Source organism: Penicillium soppii (assembly GCF_028829465.1).
Source record: "Penicillium soppii strain IBT 18220 chromosome Unknown utg000010l, whole genome shotgun sequence".
Lineage (NCBI taxonomy): Eukaryota > Fungi > Ascomycota > Eurotiomycetes > Eurotiales > Aspergillaceae > Penicillium > Penicillium soppii.
This window is the reverse complement of record NW_026643240.1, coordinates 359,752-378,168: the sequence shown is the minus strand read 5'-3', so window position 1 is coordinate 378,168 and position 18,417 is coordinate 359,752. Positions and strand designations below refer to the sequence as shown.

Sequence of the window (18,417 nt, the reverse complement as noted above, 5' to 3'; positions counted from 1 at the left end):
AAAAAGGTCTAGTAACTTGATACAAAATCTTCATGCTGAAAAATGTAACCCCATTCTAGGTATTAATTCACATGCAGGCGGAACGACATCTTATTCATACCCACTAACGCCGGGCTATCTATAAATGCAGGACAGCTATGTGGTAGCAGCAAATGACAAGTGTACAGCGATATGAACGCGCTTGCAGAAACGCGCGGAAAGGAAATTATATGTATAGGGTAAAAATAGAAGACAAGAAGGGGTACTCAAGACTTGGTGGAATCAGACCCCTCGTCTGGTTCTTGCTTCTCGCTCGCAGGCTCGGGCTTTTCAGCTTCGTCCATAATGACCTTGGCCTGCACGACTTCGAGGAGCTGATCGCTCACGACGTTGGCGCCTTCGATCTTGCTGAGCTTAGTTCGGAAGTGTTCGACATCGGCTAGCATTCTGTTGCCATGTTAGTATGGGTGAGTGAAATGGTGATGGTAGACGAACCTCTTTTTTCCAGCCTCTGTCTGCACGTCCGCCTCTTGGAAGGCTTTTTTCCATTGATCGGCATAGTTTTTGAACACAGGATCCATGATCATGCTGACGGTCATGTCGGGGAGATGCTTGCTCAGCACTCGATGTAAAGTGCCTGTTTCTTTGGCTAATGTCTCCATGAAGGGGCTAACGGTGGGAGAAGAACCCTTGGCATCCCACTCGATCTTTTTCATTGCGTTGACGCCCAGAGAAGAGCGCGAGCTCATAATATCCACCAACTTCTCGTGAATACCACTCTGGTGCTCCTGGCACAGGCGTTTGACCTTGTCGAACTCGGCCATCAGGGGGTTTGCTTGACCCGAGCGGCGGACGAATTCCCGTACATATGGCACAAGAGCAATGACAAAACTCAGTGCCTGTGACGATAGGGCAAGATGCTTCGTTGTAATGTTCTTAAGGCCTGCACTGCGTGTAGCGCCAGCACCGAGAATCAACTGGGATGAACGAGAGTTGAAGAGTTTGAGGATATCTAGTAGATGCGGCGCAATATCCTGGATCATGCTGGGGATATTCGACATGAGGAATTCAAACTCCTCGATGCTGCGCATCATCGCCATGGCAGAATCTGGTAGAATGTACTTTTGTTCATCGACAATGGCACTGCGCACCTTGGTTTTGTCGGTTCCATTGGCAGCCGCATCAGCATCATCGGAGTGCGCTTGGTCCTTTCCAGCAGTGTGGTTCCAGATTTTGGAAGCATCCAACCAAGCGTCAATATCTTTAGTACTTGCATCCAAAATCCTAGTCAAGATTGTATTTTCAGCATCACCAAAGTCGCACGCATCCCATCGGTCTGCATCCATAACTTTGACGATCTGATGGCGCTGAGCATCACCAAAACGGGTGATGAAATCGCGGATATGACTGCCGACAATGGTCTTAAGTGCTGTGCCGCCACGTCCTGAGATGGCCTCGCATTCATCCGCGAACAGTCGGTTGAGAGTGAAGTAATTGAGAAACTGTTCTTTTGGAAGCTGGGCAGTTTGTTCAGATCGAACTTTCAACACCTTCGTTATTTGAGACTGAGCAATATCAACAGCTTGACCCAGTAGACTTGACATGTCTAAAACTTGGAGGATCTCATCCTGGGCCATGTCCGAGGCCGTTGGGCCGCTCTGTGGGGATTTCAGGGCCTGATCCAGGCTTTGCGGGTTGGGACTTCGAGGTGGTGACCTAACACCAGAAGCTGGGGAGTTACCCAGACCGCTAGCAATATCCAACAAAATCTTGACCTGGACACTCAGTCGTCTGAGTGACTCACTAATGCCCGTGTAAACGTTTATCAACATCGCATAGGCATCCTCAGGATCGAGAGCGCGGAGGTTGCGAGCCAGAATCGATGATTTTTCTTGTTGGCTTAGCTGATGTCCAGCATGCGTTGACAGTGACACCATAGATTCATTGTCGTCATCACTAGAGCTAGGCAAGTGTTTGCGAATAAGCCCCTTCATTTCTCGTAAAACAGCGGTCTTGAAAGAAGTCGCCGCTGGCATGGTATAGCGAGCACGCGCGAGGCCATTGAGTTGGATGTCTAACTGTGATCGCAGCTCGCTGTTGAAACTCATATAAGCAGGTGATACTGAAACCGGTCGGCCACCCCGCTGCCGTTGAAAAGAAATTCCCCAGCGCTGCAGCGTAGCATCAGACGGCACATTTTGCACATGCTGTCGCAAGTCACCCAGTAAGTCATTCAAGAAACGGGTCTCATAACCCATGCCAATACGCTGGCGAAGTTGATCAAGATCATCGGATGCTCCTTCTAATGCCTTGATGCCTCGCAGGTCGATTATGCGCCTTGGGGAGCCTTCTTCGTCATCCGCAGCGGCACGGTCAGAGACCTTATCGCCTGCCATCAACTTCTCCACCTCTTCAAGTCCTTCAGCAGCTTCTTCAATGTCGCCTTGTTCTACCAATTCCTCGCATCGGGACACGGATTCGACCACGTCGCGGAGCTGAGCTACAGCAGCTGCCAGCATTCGGACATTCTCCCTTCGCCGTCTTAGGTTGACAACCTTGAGTCCGCCCAGAGCCATTTCTTTGTCTATCTTCTGCAAATCCTTCCGCAAAACTTGTATCCGGTTGACAGAGTCAGCCGCTTCTGCATGAAGTTCGCGGAGTGACCCTAGCGCAGTGAAAAATGATTTGGATGCAGTGGAAATGGACGAGATCAGGTGTATTTCCACAGTATCCATATACCACGACAGCTTTTCTTGTAGGATAGCATTTGTTGCCAGTGCTTTCCTTCCAGTCTGCACCGGCTCCGGGAGCAAGCCATTGGCTTGTTTGTCGTCTTTGGTTGGTGGCCGGGGCGGCCGAACCACATCTGACTTCTCTGATATCACATCGAACGTGCGGGGATTTTCCAAATGAAAGTCTTCCTCGAAGTAGACAGGGGGTATCGTAGATAGAGGGGTAACTGCAGGGGCCCGCCCACGACCAGTGGACGGGCGTCGACCTCGAGTATCAAAGGGCGAAGATGATCTCGAGTTGGTTGACATGGTCGAAGGCCTTCGCTCGGGGGACCAAGGCAATAATGAATCGCGATCAGCATCCGGCTTTGGGGATTTGGCCGCCTGTGCCTGTTGGGTGGGGTCCTCCCCCATTCCTTCCTTTGGCTGTTGAAATACATCGTATAGAGTTCCCACCTGTGAGAGATATGGCTGGAAGACCTTCGCATCAACATGTTTAATATTTGTTAGAGTCACCGGCGGTATGTCACGAGAGGATGGAGGTTTGAAGCCTGTGGAGGATGTGGCACTGTGGGCCGTCAGACCGGTGCGAATTATAGGTGGCTGGAGGAGTGTCGAAATGGCTAAAGTAGGCTTTAGTAGGTTATCCATCGAGCAATTGGGAGGCATAATGCCACAAACCATTTTGTCCAGACTCTGCAATCGAGCCCTGATGATGAGCAGAGTCCAAAACACCTCCGATGCTCACTATCGAGCTCGCAGTTGATCCCCTCCTCAGGGGGAACCGTTGAGGGGGCACGCGGGGAGATTCCAGCTGACCCGTGGAATAAGAGATTGAAGGCGACGAGATCCCAGACGCCATGCTATCAATTGACTTTCGTGGGCTGTTTGTCGACATAGCTGTCACGAGCCGGATCGGACGGCCACCGGGGGAGGGTCGATCGTAGAGATGTTCCGTGTTATCTGATCATGACAGTGGGTAAATTCCGGGCTGTAGAGCACTGCGAGACGCAGGAAAAGATCGCACTTCTGATCCTGCCAGCTCTGCGACTCGCGATTTCGGTCCGAGTTCGTTCCTTGGGGCTGAATACTTGCGATGTGGCTTTGTTTCCATCAAGCTGGATGCTCCAATCGGTCAATGCGCCAACCATCGGCCCCGGTTTCCGCTGACTGAGATTGTGGGCCTAAGGCACAGATACGACACCTTAGGCCTTGACACTTTTGCCTAAGGCATAAGATGAGTCAGAAACCACTTAACGCGCGAAAGCGTGAATCTGCGACGCGTCGCGTTGGTGCCACACTGACCAAAAGTTCTTGAAGCCTCCCTTCCGCCAAATCATCCACCCCCCCCCAAAATCCGTCAAATCTACCCTACACAATGGATAGACGCACCCCCTATACATTGAGCGTCCTTGCACCCAGTACAAATGGTGCTGAAGAATCTAAAACCACAATCCAAAACAATCTTCGACAGTTTGTGCTGGAATTCCAGTTGGATAATGCATTTGTCTACCGGTACGTATCCCACATTTATGAGGATGCGACAAATTCTAATATTCGATGCAACAGTGATCAATTACGGCAGAATGCCCTCGTTAAACAATACTACTGCGATATTGACATCGCCCATCTGATTTCTTACAACGAGGAGTTGGCCCACAAACTTACAACCGAACCCGGCGAAATCATCCCTCTTGTAAGTACAAGTATTCAACCTCCCGTAGTTTGGTGCCTTTGACTTACACGAACTAGTTCGAGTTAGCCCTGAAGCAATGTACTGCAAGAATTGTGTACCCTGGCCAGCGGGATGTCGCACTCCCCTCTCACCAGCTTCTCCTCCACTCCTCAGCATCGCACATCTCTATTCGTGATCTCAATGCCACTAATATCTCCCACCTCGTCCGAATCCCAGGAATCGTTATCGGTGCTTCTACCATATCTTCCAAGTCTACCGTGGTTCACATTCGTTGTAAGGGCTGTGATTATAGTGACAACATTCATGTCGATGGTGGTTTCGCTGGCCTGTCCCTGCCACGGCGCTGCGGCCGACCCAAGCAACCTGGTAACCATGAGCCCGGTGATGACTGTCCTCTGGATCCTTATGTCGTTCACCACGAAAAATGTCAATTCGTCGACCAACAAGTTCTCAAGCTTCAAGAAGCCCCTGACCAGGTTCCAGTGGGTGAGCTGCCTCGACACGTCCTCATCTCTGCGGATCGCTACCTTGCCAATCGTGTTGTCCCAGGCTCCCGTTGCACCGTCATGGGTATCTTCTCTATTTATCAACAAAAGGGTGGTAAGAAGGAGGCTGCAGTTGCTATTCGTAACCCATATCTTCGCGCGGTCGGCATCACCTCCGACATCGATCAAACGGCAAAGGGCAGTGGAGTCTTCTCTGAGGAGGAGGAACAGGAATTCTTGGAGCTCAGCCGGCGTCCCGACTTGTACGATGCGCTCGCTCGAAGCATTGCCCCCTCTATTTATGGAAACGTCGATATGAAGAAGGCCATTGTGTGTCTGCTTATGGGAGGCTCAAAGAAGATTCTCCCCGATGGAATGAAGCTTCGTGGTGATATCAACGTACTCATGCTGGGTGACCCCGGTACTGCGAAGTCTCAGCTCCTGAAGTTCGTCGAAAAGGCCGCTCCTATCGCCATCTACACATCAGGAAAGGGTTCCTCAGCCGCCGGTTTGACTGCCTCCGTGCAGCGGGATCATACTACACGCGAATTCTACCTTGAGGGCGGTGCCATGGTGTTGGCTGATGGTGGTGTTGTTTGTATTGATGAGTTTGACAAGATGCGTGATGAGGACCGAGTGGCCATCCACGAAGCCATGGAACAGCAAACTATCTCTATTGCCAAAGCCGGTATCACAACCATTCTCAACTCGAGGACGTCCGTCCTGGCTGCGGCCAATCCTATCTTCGGTCGCTACGATGACCTCAAGACACCTGGCGAGAACATTGATTTCCAGACCACTATTCTTTCTCGTTTCGATATGATCTTCATCGTCCGTGATGAGCATGAACGTGGTCGTGACGAGAAGATTGCCCGTCACGTCATGGGCGTGCACATGGGTGGTCGCGGTGTTGAAGAGCAGGTTGAGGCGGAGATCCCTGTGGAGCAGATGAAGCGCTACATCAGCTACTGTCGCAGTCGATGTGCGCCCCGCCTCTCTCCTGAGGCTGCAGAGAAGCTCTCTTCTCACTTCGTTTCCATCCGAAAGCAAGTGCACCGCGCTGAGATGGAGTCCAACACCAGATCATCCATCCCCATCACTGTGCGTCAATTAGAGGCTATCGTCCGTATTTCCGAGTCTCTCGCCAAGCTGTCTCTCTCCCCTATTGCCACTGAAGCCCACGTGGACGAAGCCATCCGTCTGTTCCTCGCATCCACTATGGACGCAATTACCCAGGGTGAAGGTCAAGGTAGCAAAGATCTCATGGAATCGGCTAGCAAGATTGAAGATGAGCTCAAGCGCCGCCTGCCTATTGGTTGGAGTACAAGTTTGGCAACCCTGCGCCGTGACTTTGTGGACAGCAAGGGATACACCGAACAGGCGCTGAACAGAGCACTGGTAGTCTTGCAGCGACGTGACACAATTCAGATCCGCTCCGGTGGATCCCAAATCTACCGGAACGGAGTTTGATTTGCGACTTATTATGATTCTAACGTGTTTCTCCTGATACACGGTGATGCGTGCTATGGGTGATGGTTTGTCGATTCTGTGCATCTACTAGTCTTAAAGGCATGGGAGTTTGTAATGGTGTTGGGCGTGTTTGACATCAGGTTTTGAGGGTACATTATCTACCAACAATTGCATATTTTCTTAATTCATCTCTGGGTCTCAGTTTTTTGTTTCTGCCTTGAAAATTACCCACTTCACTATCCACTTTCTGCTAGACTGCATATAGTACCCCTCTATAAACCCCCAGGTCATAAGGCTAGCCTTGTCCAGCCACATTATTATCCCCAAACGCCACTGGCTGTCAATAACTCCTCATTCTCAATCCCGACTGCCAAGCACTGACAACATGAGGCTGCATCCCTGACCAGACTTGGCGCTGGCTTAGCCCCAGTCAACTGCGATTTTCCGACTAGGCACCAGCGTTTTACAGCCATCGGTTTGACACCAATTTGTCTTGTGTGGCCCATATTGTGTGGCTGTTCCATAGGGCTGCCAGGGAGTGTCGCGTGCTTGGCATGCATTCTCGGTGCAACATCAGGAGATGCCATTCACGATCCTGTGGCTGAGGACTGCAAGAGATGCTGCCATGCGCCACGATAATTGGATATCATATCGCGCTGCACCCTGCGCTCTTTAGCGCCAGGGATCTGGGCAAGCTGTCACCTTCGGATAGTCACATGGCATCTAATTCACTCAATGAAGCGTTGTGGGCGTTGTGTCTCTGATTCTCTCCACAATTGTACAGCGTGGACAAACTAACCCAATATGAATCTTTTGTCTTGGAAGATCTCCCCTTGTATAGAGTATCCCCGCTCTGCTAATGCCTGTAAACCCAACGATTGCCCCGCTGCAATGGCATCATCCTAGCAAATGAGCCTGAGCCAAGTGTTGGACAAGAACCGGGGCTGCTGCGTGATTCCTGGTACGCGGCTAGATCGTGTTTCGGGGTGGATTGTTCTTCTGGATGGGGTATATAAAGAGGCTTTGTTCCCCGGCTGAATTCATCACCCAAGAGTTTCATGATAAACTGTCTGCACTCTCTTCTTTGCATCCTTCTCTCACAAATTGACATTATGAGCTTCCACCAATCTGCCACCAACATTGAGCTTGAGGATGACCACATCCTCAAGGCTACCCTGCGCAACGAAGAAGGCGACGAGCATGATTCCACGCTGAATCTCAATGATGTAATCGGCAACAACAACGGTATATAACCCCATCACTTGGTTTTCTGTTATTTTGCGGTGACAGTGTCTCTAACTCACGACCCTAGGCGAGTTTCTATGGGGAGGCGGCGGCTTCAAGGAGAGTGCAGATAATATCAGCTTTGAACTGGAGGGAGAGGGGGAACCCATCCTTCGGGCATCTCTGAAAGATGTTGAGGGGGAGGAACACCGTGCTGATATCAATCTGGCGGAGCGCATCGGAAACAACAACGGACATCTTGTCTTCCACGAGTAAGCGAACGTGCTTCGATTTGAATGATAAGAAGAGTTCTCGCTGTTATTACCACTTTGCTTTTGGAATAGTTAGATATTGGCATGAAATACAGCTATGGATTGCCTTCTCCTATACCTACTAGCAATGCTCGAAAATAAACGGCCCATGAATGCGTAGCTGACTATCAGTAGTCTGGCTGGATTTGGCCATGTGATTAGCAGTTTCAATAGTGTATGGGACTCTGCTCGAGGCTGACAGAGCAGCAACACATTCCTACATGTATTAAATTCGATCGTCATATCGATTCATTAGGTCGACTGAGCTGAGTGCATAGTGGAAATTCAAATCGAATATTAGAAATTAGGGGTATCATATAAGAAAAGGGTAGAGATGTCGAGAGATGTCAAAATAAGTAAAGTCGGAGGGTATGAGAGAAAAAGAATGAAAGCAGAGGATAAAAGAAAACGGTGGGCGACATCTCGGATACAACGTGAAATTCATGTTAACATCCCTTTCTCGCTCAACCATTCCCGTCATGTGCGGGCCAAAAGTCAAGACGCAAACTGCATCAGGACAGATCAAAGTCAAGGTCGATCTGAATCTATCCAAGTCCAAAAGGTCGGCTGTTTAGACGCGGCTGCGCTGAGGGCGCCGAAGGCCCTTGGTCAGGCCTTGAGTGACGCCACCAGCAACACCATTAGCCTTGCGGAGACCACCCAGAAGACCCATGAGATCGTTTCCAAGAATCGAGTTGAGCGAAGAACTGTCATCGTCGTCATCGCTGGAATCGTTGCTTGGGGGCGGTGCGGCCTCCTCCTGCGAGTCGTCGTCGTCCGAGGTGTCATTTGGCGGTGCATCAGTAGGCGCGGGGGCTGGAGGAGATGTAGAGAAGGTAGTTGGAGGAGCCTGAGTAGTGCTTGGCTGGGTGGTAGCGGTGGTAGGCACCGCGGTAGGTTTGACTTCAGTAGTGGGTTTGGCCTCAGTGGTGGGTTTGGCCTCAGTGGTGGGTTTGTCTTCAGTGGTGGGTTTGGCCTCAGTGGTGGGTTTGTCTTCAGTGGTGGGTTTGGCCTCAGTGGTAGGTTTGGCCTCAGTGGTAGGTTTGGCCTCAGTGGTAGGTTTGGCCTCAGTGGTAGGTTTGGCCTCAGTGGTAGGTTTGGCCTCAGTGGTAGGTTTGGCCTCAGTGGTGGGTTTGGCCTCAGTGGTGGGTTTGGCTTCGGTGGTAGGATTCGATTCGGGAGTGGAACTAGTCTCAGGTGCCTTGGGCGAAGCAGTAGCAGATGAGGAGGAGGAAGAGGAGGGTGAGGAATCGGGTACACTGGAAGATGACGATGTCTTCGTAGGGTCAGTGGACGTGGACGGAGGAGGAGGGGGCGCCGATGTTGACGCCGGGTCGGACGACGAACCGGAATCATCAGCGCCTCCCAGGCTTTTCCGCACGTCTCTAATGAAACCATCGTTGCCGTACGCCTGGGTGGCATCCCACATCATAATTCCACCAAAGCTTTCGAACTTCTTCGAGTATTCAATAACGCTGTCCAACTTGGAGGAAGGAATATATCCAGTGCTAGCTGCAGTGGTGCCGGCTGGTACACCGATCATGACCTTGACATTTTTGTTCTTTGAGACTGTCTTAGCCCAGTTGTCCCATTCTTCGAAGTTGTACTTATTGCTTGACATATCGGTGTTGAAGTTGTTGACACCACAAAAATTATTGTAGAACTGCACCCAAATAGCATCAATATAGACAGGACCATTGAGAATCTCCTTGTCTGCTTGATCGGGATAGGGACACTGAGGTGCTGCAGTCAAGTAGAACCTCTGCTTGCTCTTATCAGCGTCCATCAGGGAGCGCAGTTCATTGGCGAATGGAGCCATGTTTTGAACGTTAGCCTCGAAGTCAAAGTCGAATCCATCCAGCGCGGCGTCACCAAAGGGACGGAGTGCTTTAGAGCCTTCTTGTTTTGGGCCAAATGTCTCCCACATGAGATTTGCGCCGTCTTTAGCATCGGCCTCGCTTTTGAAACCACCCTCGCTGTAGGTGGCACCTCCAATGGAAAGAAGAATTGTCTTGCCCTTCTGCTGACACGTCTTAATGTCGTTTCTGGAGGATGTCAGTGCTGTAGTTGGATGAACCTGCAAGATACTTACCCAATGTCGGGGCAATTCTTCAACTGCGTGCCTGGAAACACATCACAGTCCTTGCTGCTAACAGAGAAGTCAACCTCTGGTGCACCTCCTGGGCCGTTGACCATCATATTGAAGGCCATTGGAATAACCTGTGTAACTGTTAGCACATTAAATCGAGGCCCTTTCGTCGGCAAGTGCCTACATCAATGTCCTTGTCTAAGAGATATCTTGTCAGTCTCATTCAGCAGAGTTCTTACGGCTTCACTTACCATCACAATAGTGTGACAGCGGTTGCTGCAACTTGTCACCTTTTCCATTGAAAGAATTCTGGCCTTCACATCCATATGTAAGTATGAAACTCCTTGCCGGGTAAATGATCACCTACCCCAGTAAACCACCAAATTCTTGGATGAATTTAGGTCGAGTTTCGCCTGTGCTCCCCCTAAGGCAGCTAGCAGGAAAGACCAAGAAACAAGACCCTGAGAGTGAAGCATTGTGGAAAATGCAATTCAATCACCGCCCTCGTGGTAATTAGATATTAGAGTATAATTTAGTATCAAGAATTATATGAAGTATAGGGCCGGAAACGAAGACGGGTAAGAACACCGAGTTTTAACTTAGATCGAGCATTTGGAACATTAAATAGCATAAGCTGAGTTATTTACTTATTATTTTCACCAAACAATGGCCGCGTTCCAAGGTTCCACCATTCAGATGCATCACTTGGGGCTCTAAGCGCATGATATGACCCACCCTTTCCACGCTAATTGTGCCAGATACCAAGCTTAGGTTCATTCATACACCCTGAGCTAATCGAATTTGTAAATCTTTCGGTGAACCCAGTGGTTTGATTGGGTCGTAGAGTGTTGTGTGCGCCCTGGTCTGCATTCCACTGTTGTTGTCAGGGGACCCGGAGCAGATCCGAGAATGCATCCAGTATCCAGCAGGTTTGGGCTGTCACTTGGAGTTCTAGACCAAGCACACTGTATATTTGGACATGTTCTGATAGAATAATGATATCCAATCTGTCGATGACTAGAATCCTATATCCCTTGCCTTCTTGTTAGGTGGCTGCTCGTCCACCAATATACTGTATACCCTACGACATCACGTATACGCTAAACTGGATTACTTTCCATTAAGAGAAATACTGCATCTGTGTACATGACTCTGGAGTATCAATAATTGTCAATCATTGGGTTGAGAAAAACATACCTACCTAGTGTGGTCGAATTAGGAGAAACCCACAAAGTCTGCAAATATATATTATCAACTATGGCCACCATACATATAGCTTAATACAAAAATCTTGCACAAAATACCCAGAAAATACCTCGATTTACCATTCATATATACCTTCGCTCGTATCACACACTTAAAATTGGCTATTGACCCATTGAAGTTGATTGACGGCGCAATCCAACAAGAAGACACGGCGCAACAACGTCTACATTTTCATTTCTTTTCATGTTACAAGGGAATTGATATTAGACCTAGAGATCTAAGAGTTGATTGACTCCGACACTGTAGCACACAGAGTGAAAACGCATTGACAATATGGTCGAATGTTCGACATGGTGTTAACTTGTCCCAAAATGGCAAGACATCGCGTCTCCTAATCTCATATAAAGAACATACCTGGCATTTGCAGCAGCCACACCAAACTCAATAAGATAGACAGTTTTGCCAGCGAAGGTTATGCAGGGATATAAACATACCTACATTTTAGTAATGGTTGTCAGGTGCAAGGGGTCGCGTGTGCGGGAATGCAGGTCGTTTCCAAGTGACCCCTGCCTTCCGGGATATTAACCCGGAGATCTCATTAACATGTTTTCAGTGGATACAAATATAAGTTGGCAATCGAATCCGACAGATTCCCGGTCAATAATTGGGAGATCAATGTTCGGCGTCTGCCGTGTGGGGTTGCCCGGGGCCGACGGGGAATTGTGGGATAACGGCTTCGATTAGCTTTCATGAAGCATTTAAGGGGGTTAAGTTCTTGTCTCAAGATGATACATGTTTACTGTTTTGCATATTGTACAATCCATGTTGGCCACCGGGTACCTAGGTAAAGGGTGATTTGATCTGTTGGCCCTAAGAAGCCTTGGGCAGATTTTGGCAGTTTCTTATTCATTGAACGTTTACATTGATTGCAATACTCACGTACTATATATATATTGTGATAATAGTAGAAACGACTTGTCGGGAGTGATGGGCCACATCTTGTTAAACTGGGTAGTTTGGCCCTTTGGAACAACCTTGGGACTGTTAAATCTAGATTGAATCAAACTGACTCAGAAAATTAGTCCCAAAAGATGCTCTCGACACTAAAAATACCCATGAATTGATGTGTGTCTGTAGCCATAGCTGTATGTATGATACTGTTATGGTGAGGTGACTTGCAGTGACGGGAACAGGATGTATCAAAGTCAGGTCATAGTATCTCAGCAACCAAGTGCGGTGGCCGATACCGTTGGTTCTATACTCCTGCGCCAAAACGTCCCCATTCGTTTCGGTTGGATTTTCGTTGATCAAAAATAATCGGTCATAGCATTTTGCGAGGTTGGGACCTACTGAAGGCTCTTCGTTTTTTGATTGTTTATTTTCAAGACACTGCGGCTGTTTATTTACACCAATTTTCTCGTAATTACCTCGGAATCTGCGCCATCAGGATTTTTTCATCTCCAAGGAGCTGCTCTTACCAAAGTAAAGCGGGGCGGGGGATTGACCTACTGAGATATTTGCCCTATGAAACATATCTCTAGGTAGCCTGCAGCGTAGAATCTTGATTGGCTTACATTTGAGGCTCATATGCAAGGGCTATAGAAGTGTGAGTTGGCAAAGCACTCTGACCACTTATCGTAGTACAATATAGTAGTCCTATGCACGAATCCCACTATTACGTGGCCTAGTACCTCGCAATCAACCAAAGCCTGCGCTGATCATCATCCATCGCACGAAGAAACTCCGCCTCGCCCCTCTTGATAGAGATATATAATGAAACAATGCTAACTCCTAGTATAACTTGCAAGTGAGTATCAGCATCTAGAGCAGCAATACTCGCATCAAGCGTAGCAGGCAGTCGATCCTTGACCCCCAGAACCTCTCGCTCCTGAACCGACAACTGAGCGGGGGCGTTTGAACAAGGGCCCGCGGTGAGTAGCATTTTTTGTCGGATCCCGATAATCCCTGCACTGAGAATGGCGCCTAAAACCAAATACGGATTCGATAGCCCGTCCACCATTTTTATTTCAAATCGGTTCTTCGCAATCCGTCGGATTGGGACTTCTTTGTTTTCCCAGCCCCATGCGACATATTCGCCTCCGCTCCAGATTCCTGATGCCACACGTGCGTAACTAATGTCGGTAGGTAGTGTGAATGCTGAAATAGCAGGTAAATGGCGCATGATGCCGGCGAAGAACGACGCTGCCTTTTGGTCTATCTTCTCAACTTTGTTTTTGTCCTTCGGGTTGAGGGATATATGCACGTGGGCTCCATTGCAGGCTTTCTGCGGAAATGGCTGCGTATATACTGTAGCGCGTAATTCGAATGTTTGGGCAACGTGCATGATGGTCTCGCGGGCTCGTAGCAGGAGGTCGATCGCCCGCACAGGTTCTGCGGGTGGCAGTACGAACTCCCACTGGCCGGGCCCTGCCTCTGCATGGAACTGCTCTAGGTCAATGCCCACTGTGGATAAGGCTCGAACGACGGCTTCGATAAGATGCATGTAGGTGCGATCCTCGGGAGTCATGCTAGAGAATGAATGCTGGGTGTTGATGGGCTCGTAGTCGACTGTGATGTCGCCTTCCTGTCTGGGTTTCAGGAACATGACCTCTACTTCGAATCCAACAAGAAGGCTAGACTCCATCTTTTCTTGGAGCATCGTGTGTAGTCCAAGGAGATTCGATCGCGGGCATTCGGCAACAGAAGTTCCGTCATCTTGTACACAGCACACGTTGATCACTGCGCGAGTACCATTCGACCCAGCTTGACAATAGGCAGAGCTAATATCTGGGCAGAGAAGCAGCTTGCCAGCAGGATTACCTCCCTCAGTGAGACGATCTCCCGGCAGGAGATGGAGGATGCAGCGGGGCATAGAGAGGTTTTCTCCATCCTTGAGCATGGCGGTGAACTTGGCTCGGGGGATGATTCGAACGAGTGTGTCGGAGGTGTAGGACAAGAACTGTAGCCATACATACTCCACCTTGTCATTCTCCTCCAGAAAATTCGCCCATGCAGTTGATTGCTCCATCGCTGTTGAACCTTTTGTTGAACCTGTTGGGGATAGAACGTCAATGACCATAACAAGGAGGATGAAGAGGGGGAACCAGGCTCAGGCGTGCATCCTATGAGACATGGAACTAGTCGCTAGTCAAGCGAATAACAGTAAGCGAATCTGTTGCTCATATGACTTAGCTGCATTAGGTGCGATCAAATAATGGGTAAAATCGATAGCCCCAAAACGCAATCAAAACACTAAAGATCCAATAGGAAGTCGGAGAGTATCTTTTTCTCATGCAATATATGAAGTTGCTTTTTTTTGTTGATATTACAGCGCCACTATATTGGAAAATAAACTACTTTGATATGGCATGCCTTTTCAAGCCAATATTGATGCTTTCAACTTTGATGTATATATCATTTCAGCCAAATTCTACCTCTTAATCCCAATAACCCGCTGAACAGCCTCATCGTTGCTCATAGTAGAATCAATAACACCAGCAACCTTAAGCACATCAACAACACCCTCAATTACCTTATTATCAACGCCACGGGTGCTGTTAGTGAACTTAACATCCTTGAGCCACTCCTTTGCATCTTCCTCGATATAAGTACAGCCCAGCTCGCCTGTTCCCAGAAGTTTGACAACTTGCGCCGTATCAGCCTCGAATTCCTTGATACCTTGGTCAAAGGCTTCAAAGAGACTCTTCAGTCGCTGGTCATTTTCAGGATCCGGGAAAAGCCTTGTAGAAGCAACCACCATCCACGAAGGCCAGGGAGTGAAGATCTCGCCAATCTTCTTGAGTGGCGGGTTGGGCTTCTCAGCAGTAGCGTGGAAATAAGGCTTTGTGGTGAATTCCTCCCACATGAAGAATTCAGCTGTCGGGTTTGTCTCGTTGGGCTTTGATTCATCGACACCGGAGACTCCATCTCGAAGGGGCCCAAAGGGTCCGAGAGGAACAGTGCTCAAAGAGTCGGCTCTCCAGCCTTGCTGCTGTGCAAGAACGAAAGACATGATATGGGAGCCACTGTATTGCGTTTAGCAACCGTTCCTCAATTTTCAATCGCAATCCTTACCTTCCTAGCCGGCTGACTCCAACTCTTCCATCCTTCAAGTCGGATACTCCGTTCACTTCCGCGCGATTGCGGCCTGTGACAATCGCCCATCGCAATGGGTTGTCCACCCAATGTCCGACAACCTTGTATCCGCCGTCTCCGGAGCTCTGGCTTGATTGTTGTTTGCCTGCTAAGCCAGCGACCCAGCCCTCGGTCAAGCCGATGGCGATATCGATCTCATTGCCGCGTAGCGATGTGATCATATGTCCCGTTCCGGATGGGAATGGGGTCAGCGCGATCTTGAATGGGAGGGAAGATAAGACTGGAGATCGGAGTGCGAGGTGGAGGGGGGTCAGGTAGTGCTCTAGTCAAGGAGAGATTATTGTTAGCTCTGGAGTTCACCTGTTTTTCAAGATGCTCTGCGAGAAGTTCGACATGGTACTGCTTTGCTTGACATGGAAGCGCAGAAAAGTTGACTTACCAGGCACATAGCCAATACGAATCGTAGGTACGTCGGCCATGTTGTTGTGTTTGGAAGATTTAACAGAGACTGTAGATTTAAGATACTGCGGAGAGGTAGCATTCCACGTTTCACTCCCCGCGGGGCATGCCCCTCCCCGAAGCGGACGTAATCGGAGATACGCCAACATTTTTGTGACCCAATTATTAACGTTGTCTCATTCAAATTACAAGTCTAAGTTCTTCGCCAAATTCTATCTACAGAAAGAAATACTCGTCTAATGCTCATTTCTCTCAGTTCATGCGAATGTCCTTCGGCTCATGGCCCCAACGACCATTCTGATCAGACCCGCCCACAGCTTGAGAGGTGTGTCGGGAGTGGGTAGGGGTCGATTTCCGGGAGAACATATAAAACTGGAAGCCAAGGTAGAAGTCACACACGCACTGGAACATGCCACAGAGCTTGAACGCCCATGGGATAGTCTCGGAGCTGTTGAAGAAGTAGCTCATCTTCATGGTATCACCGAGAATCCATGCTGCAATGACGGATACTCGGAAGCCCTTGCATGAGCCGGATTGGTGGTTGGCGACGATCTGAGGGACGGGGAGGGTGGCTTCGACTGCGAGTCCAACGTAGCCGAGCAAACTGATATAGTAGTCTGATTGAGCGATTGGGGTCAAGTGAATGAAACCGAGGATTCCGACGAAATAGGCGAGGAACATCCAGTATCTATGAACCCCAGATTAGCATTACTCCCAGTATACGAGTCGGCAGCACTCACGGCTTGTCGTTCTTCCACTGCCAAAATTCATACGGCCTCGCGGTAGCGTTGGAGCCAGCACCGCTGAAAGGCGCATGCTCAATTCCATTGCGTCCACCGGTTGAAGGCCGGTTGTCCAGCGCAACCTTGAGCATCACCAATTGAACGATGATCATGACAATTGCCTGTGTGAGCAAAGTCCCAGAGTAGTATTCTCCAAACCAATAGTAAACCCTAATTACGTCAACTTCGGGCTCGAAATTGGGTTCGGACACGCCAATTGAGAGCTTACTTCAAGATCGAGGAAACAAGCATAATCAAAGGGATATCCAAGGAGAAACCGGCTGAACTCCTTGAGCGATGGATGCTCACGATCTGGTCCGCGTAGGAGGTGAGAGGTGAGGTAATGAGACTGGGTTCACGAGCTTCATTAGCACTGTGTTGCACATCGATTGGAGGGCGCATTCCAAGTGCACTCACAACACAGGCGCGGCATAATCAAAGATCATCTGAAAGAGCGACATAGTGACGGGGGCCGCAGTCGGTCAATATACTTGTAACCAGTCAAGTATTTATTGGATCTTATATGATCAACCCGACACAATAACAGCCAAGACGATCGGGAATCGGCTTGGAAGAGAAAAAAGGGTTCCCGACACGCATGCGGCTTTTTTCCCGGCCCGTGGCTTATGTCATCGCGTCGATCTGTTGATCTTTTTCCAAAATAGGAAAGTTAGTTAGGATCAACAGGAGTCAGTGTCTGACATCGTTATAGGTATATATTCTAAAGTTGTGTTATCAGTATGTAGCTATACGTTTTGACAACTATGATTGTTACGAAATTTTGACTGATTCTCATGTGCTGATAGGTGCAAGAACTATATCTTTACTCGGACTTTTGTTTGACACCACAATAAATTGTCGACAACGAATTCATCAAAGTCAAGAGGTCTTGATGCTACGCCAAGTTGTTCTATTCTAAGCTTGAATTTGTCAAGTCTTTCCACTCACTTGCGATATATGTTGGTTTTATAACAGCGAGTGGGACCCCAAATAAATCACACCGACAGCAATTGTAACACCATTCTCAAGCAGCGTGAGCGTGAGCTCGACTGAAGTGCGTTCGGGCGCAGCGAAAAGAATAATAGCGAGGCGTGCGCTGACTACAATGAAGCAAGGCAACCTTGGAAGAAAATCGAACACCAAGAAAGCAATTTAAAATCTCGTAAAGATGCACTTCACAAGCGTGAGCTAGCATACCAGAACCGCAAGGTTGACAGCGAAAGACTCGAAAAAGACAACAGCATGCCTGAAGATTTTCAAGTCAAGCTTGAGAGTGATGCAGGCCCAAATATCCTAGAGATGGCGCTCTTCAAGGCTAAATAGAGCTGTGCTCCAACCCCTAAGGAGGTTGAGTTAACGGCGACCGGTGATATTTGTGCTCTTCAGAGATATCGACATGATCTTTACCTCTACCAAGTATATCTCCATAGCATGCATTATCCGATAGAAAGGCTTCTTGCCACGGAAGCGAAGCTACGGGAGACTGCCCAAAAGGTGAATCGGGTAGATCGTGATTTTTGTCATTTATGTCCTTTTTACTTCGTCGAGGGAGACGTGTAGAGCTGGTCAGTACATATGGATGATGGGTGAGGATCATCGCCTGCAGATAAGTCATATTGAGAACATTTTGTTGTCGCTGAAAAATCGGAAGAAAAAGCGATGTGCTCATCACATCCACCTCCAGAAATTTGGCCAAATCTGCCCGCCACTCACTTAGATCTTTGGAAATCTCTTGAACAGAAGCTACCTGGCTCAATGTTGAGATGGGTTTGATGGAGTATAAGCTGCTTAGAACCTTGCTGGTTATTTGAGCCAGTCTGTTTCGTCGGCCATATATCCTTCAGTAATTAAGGTTGGTCATCTTATTTCATATGCGCAATTGCAGCGAG

At 48.8% G+C, this 18,417-nt stretch overlaps 7 protein-coding genes across 7 annotated transcripts; 2 read left to right on the top strand and 5 right to left on the bottom strand.

Moving 5' to 3' along the window:
• Window positions 1-245: 245 nt before the first annotated feature.
• N7529_010781 (vacuolar protein sorting-associated protein 54) lies at window positions 246-3,609 on the bottom strand (the record flags this gene model as incomplete). The annotated part of the gene is made up of 3 exons (XM_057246308.1): window positions 246-426; window positions 475-3,334; window positions 3,393-3,609. 3 exons carry the CDS (start codon window positions 3,607-3,609, stop codon window positions 246-248), a joined length of 3,258 nt encoding a protein of 1,085 aa, XP_057091657.1.
• A 480-nt stretch (window positions 3,610-4,089) lies between these two features.
• Window positions 4,090-6,362, top strand: N7529_010780 (MCM DNA helicase complex subunit MCM5; the record flags this gene model as incomplete). The annotated part of the gene is made up of 3 exons (XM_057246307.1): window positions 4,090-4,226; window positions 4,281-4,407; window positions 4,464-6,362. The coding sequence occupies 3 exons, from the start codon at window positions 4,090-4,092 to the stop codon at window positions 6,360-6,362; spliced, it is 2,163 nt and encodes a 720-aa protein (XP_057091656.1).
• A 1,058-nt stretch (window positions 6,363-7,420) lies between these two features.
• N7529_010779 (CVNH domain-containing protein) lies at window positions 7,421-7,862 on the top strand (the record flags this gene model as incomplete). Its single annotated transcript, XM_057246306.1, has 2 exons — window positions 7,421-7,607; window positions 7,675-7,862. 2 exons carry the CDS (start codon window positions 7,421-7,423, stop codon window positions 7,860-7,862), a joined length of 375 nt encoding a protein of 124 aa, XP_057091655.1.
• A 606-nt stretch (window positions 7,863-8,468) lies between these two features.
• N7529_010778 (glycoside hydrolase family 18 protein) lies at window positions 8,469-10,462 on the bottom strand (the record flags this gene model as incomplete). The annotated part of the gene is made up of 5 exons (XM_057246305.1): window positions 8,469-9,942; window positions 9,990-10,117; window positions 10,171-10,184; window positions 10,238-10,300; window positions 10,354-10,462. The coding sequence occupies 5 exons, from the start codon at window positions 10,460-10,462 to the stop codon at window positions 8,469-8,471; spliced, it is 1,788 nt and encodes a 595-aa protein (XP_057091654.1).
• A 2,414-nt stretch (window positions 10,463-12,876) lies between these two features.
• Window positions 12,877-14,220, bottom strand: N7529_010777 (FluG family protein; the record flags this gene model as incomplete). The annotated part of the gene is made up of 1 exon (XM_057246304.1): window positions 12,877-14,220. The coding sequence occupies one exon, from the start codon at window positions 14,218-14,220 to the stop codon at window positions 12,877-12,879; it is 1,344 nt and encodes a 447-aa protein (XP_057091653.1).
• Window positions 14,221-14,622: 402 nt separating this feature from the next.
• Window positions 14,623-15,766, bottom strand: N7529_010776 (uncharacterized protein; the record flags this gene model as incomplete). Its single annotated transcript, XM_057246303.1, has 3 exons — window positions 14,623-15,217; window positions 15,267-15,609; window positions 15,727-15,766. 3 exons carry the CDS (start codon window positions 15,764-15,766, stop codon window positions 14,623-14,625), a joined length of 978 nt encoding a protein of 325 aa, XP_057091652.1.
• Window positions 15,767-15,998: 232 nt separating this feature from the next.
• N7529_010775 (PQ-loop repeat-containing protein) lies at window positions 15,999-16,989 on the bottom strand (the record flags this gene model as incomplete). Its single annotated transcript, XM_057246302.1, has 4 exons — window positions 15,999-16,434; window positions 16,487-16,699; window positions 16,758-16,877; window positions 16,946-16,989. The coding sequence occupies 4 exons, from the start codon at window positions 16,987-16,989 to the stop codon at window positions 15,999-16,001; spliced, it is 813 nt and encodes a 270-aa protein (XP_057091651.1).
• Between the last annotated feature and the right edge of the window lie 1,428 nt (window positions 16,990-18,417).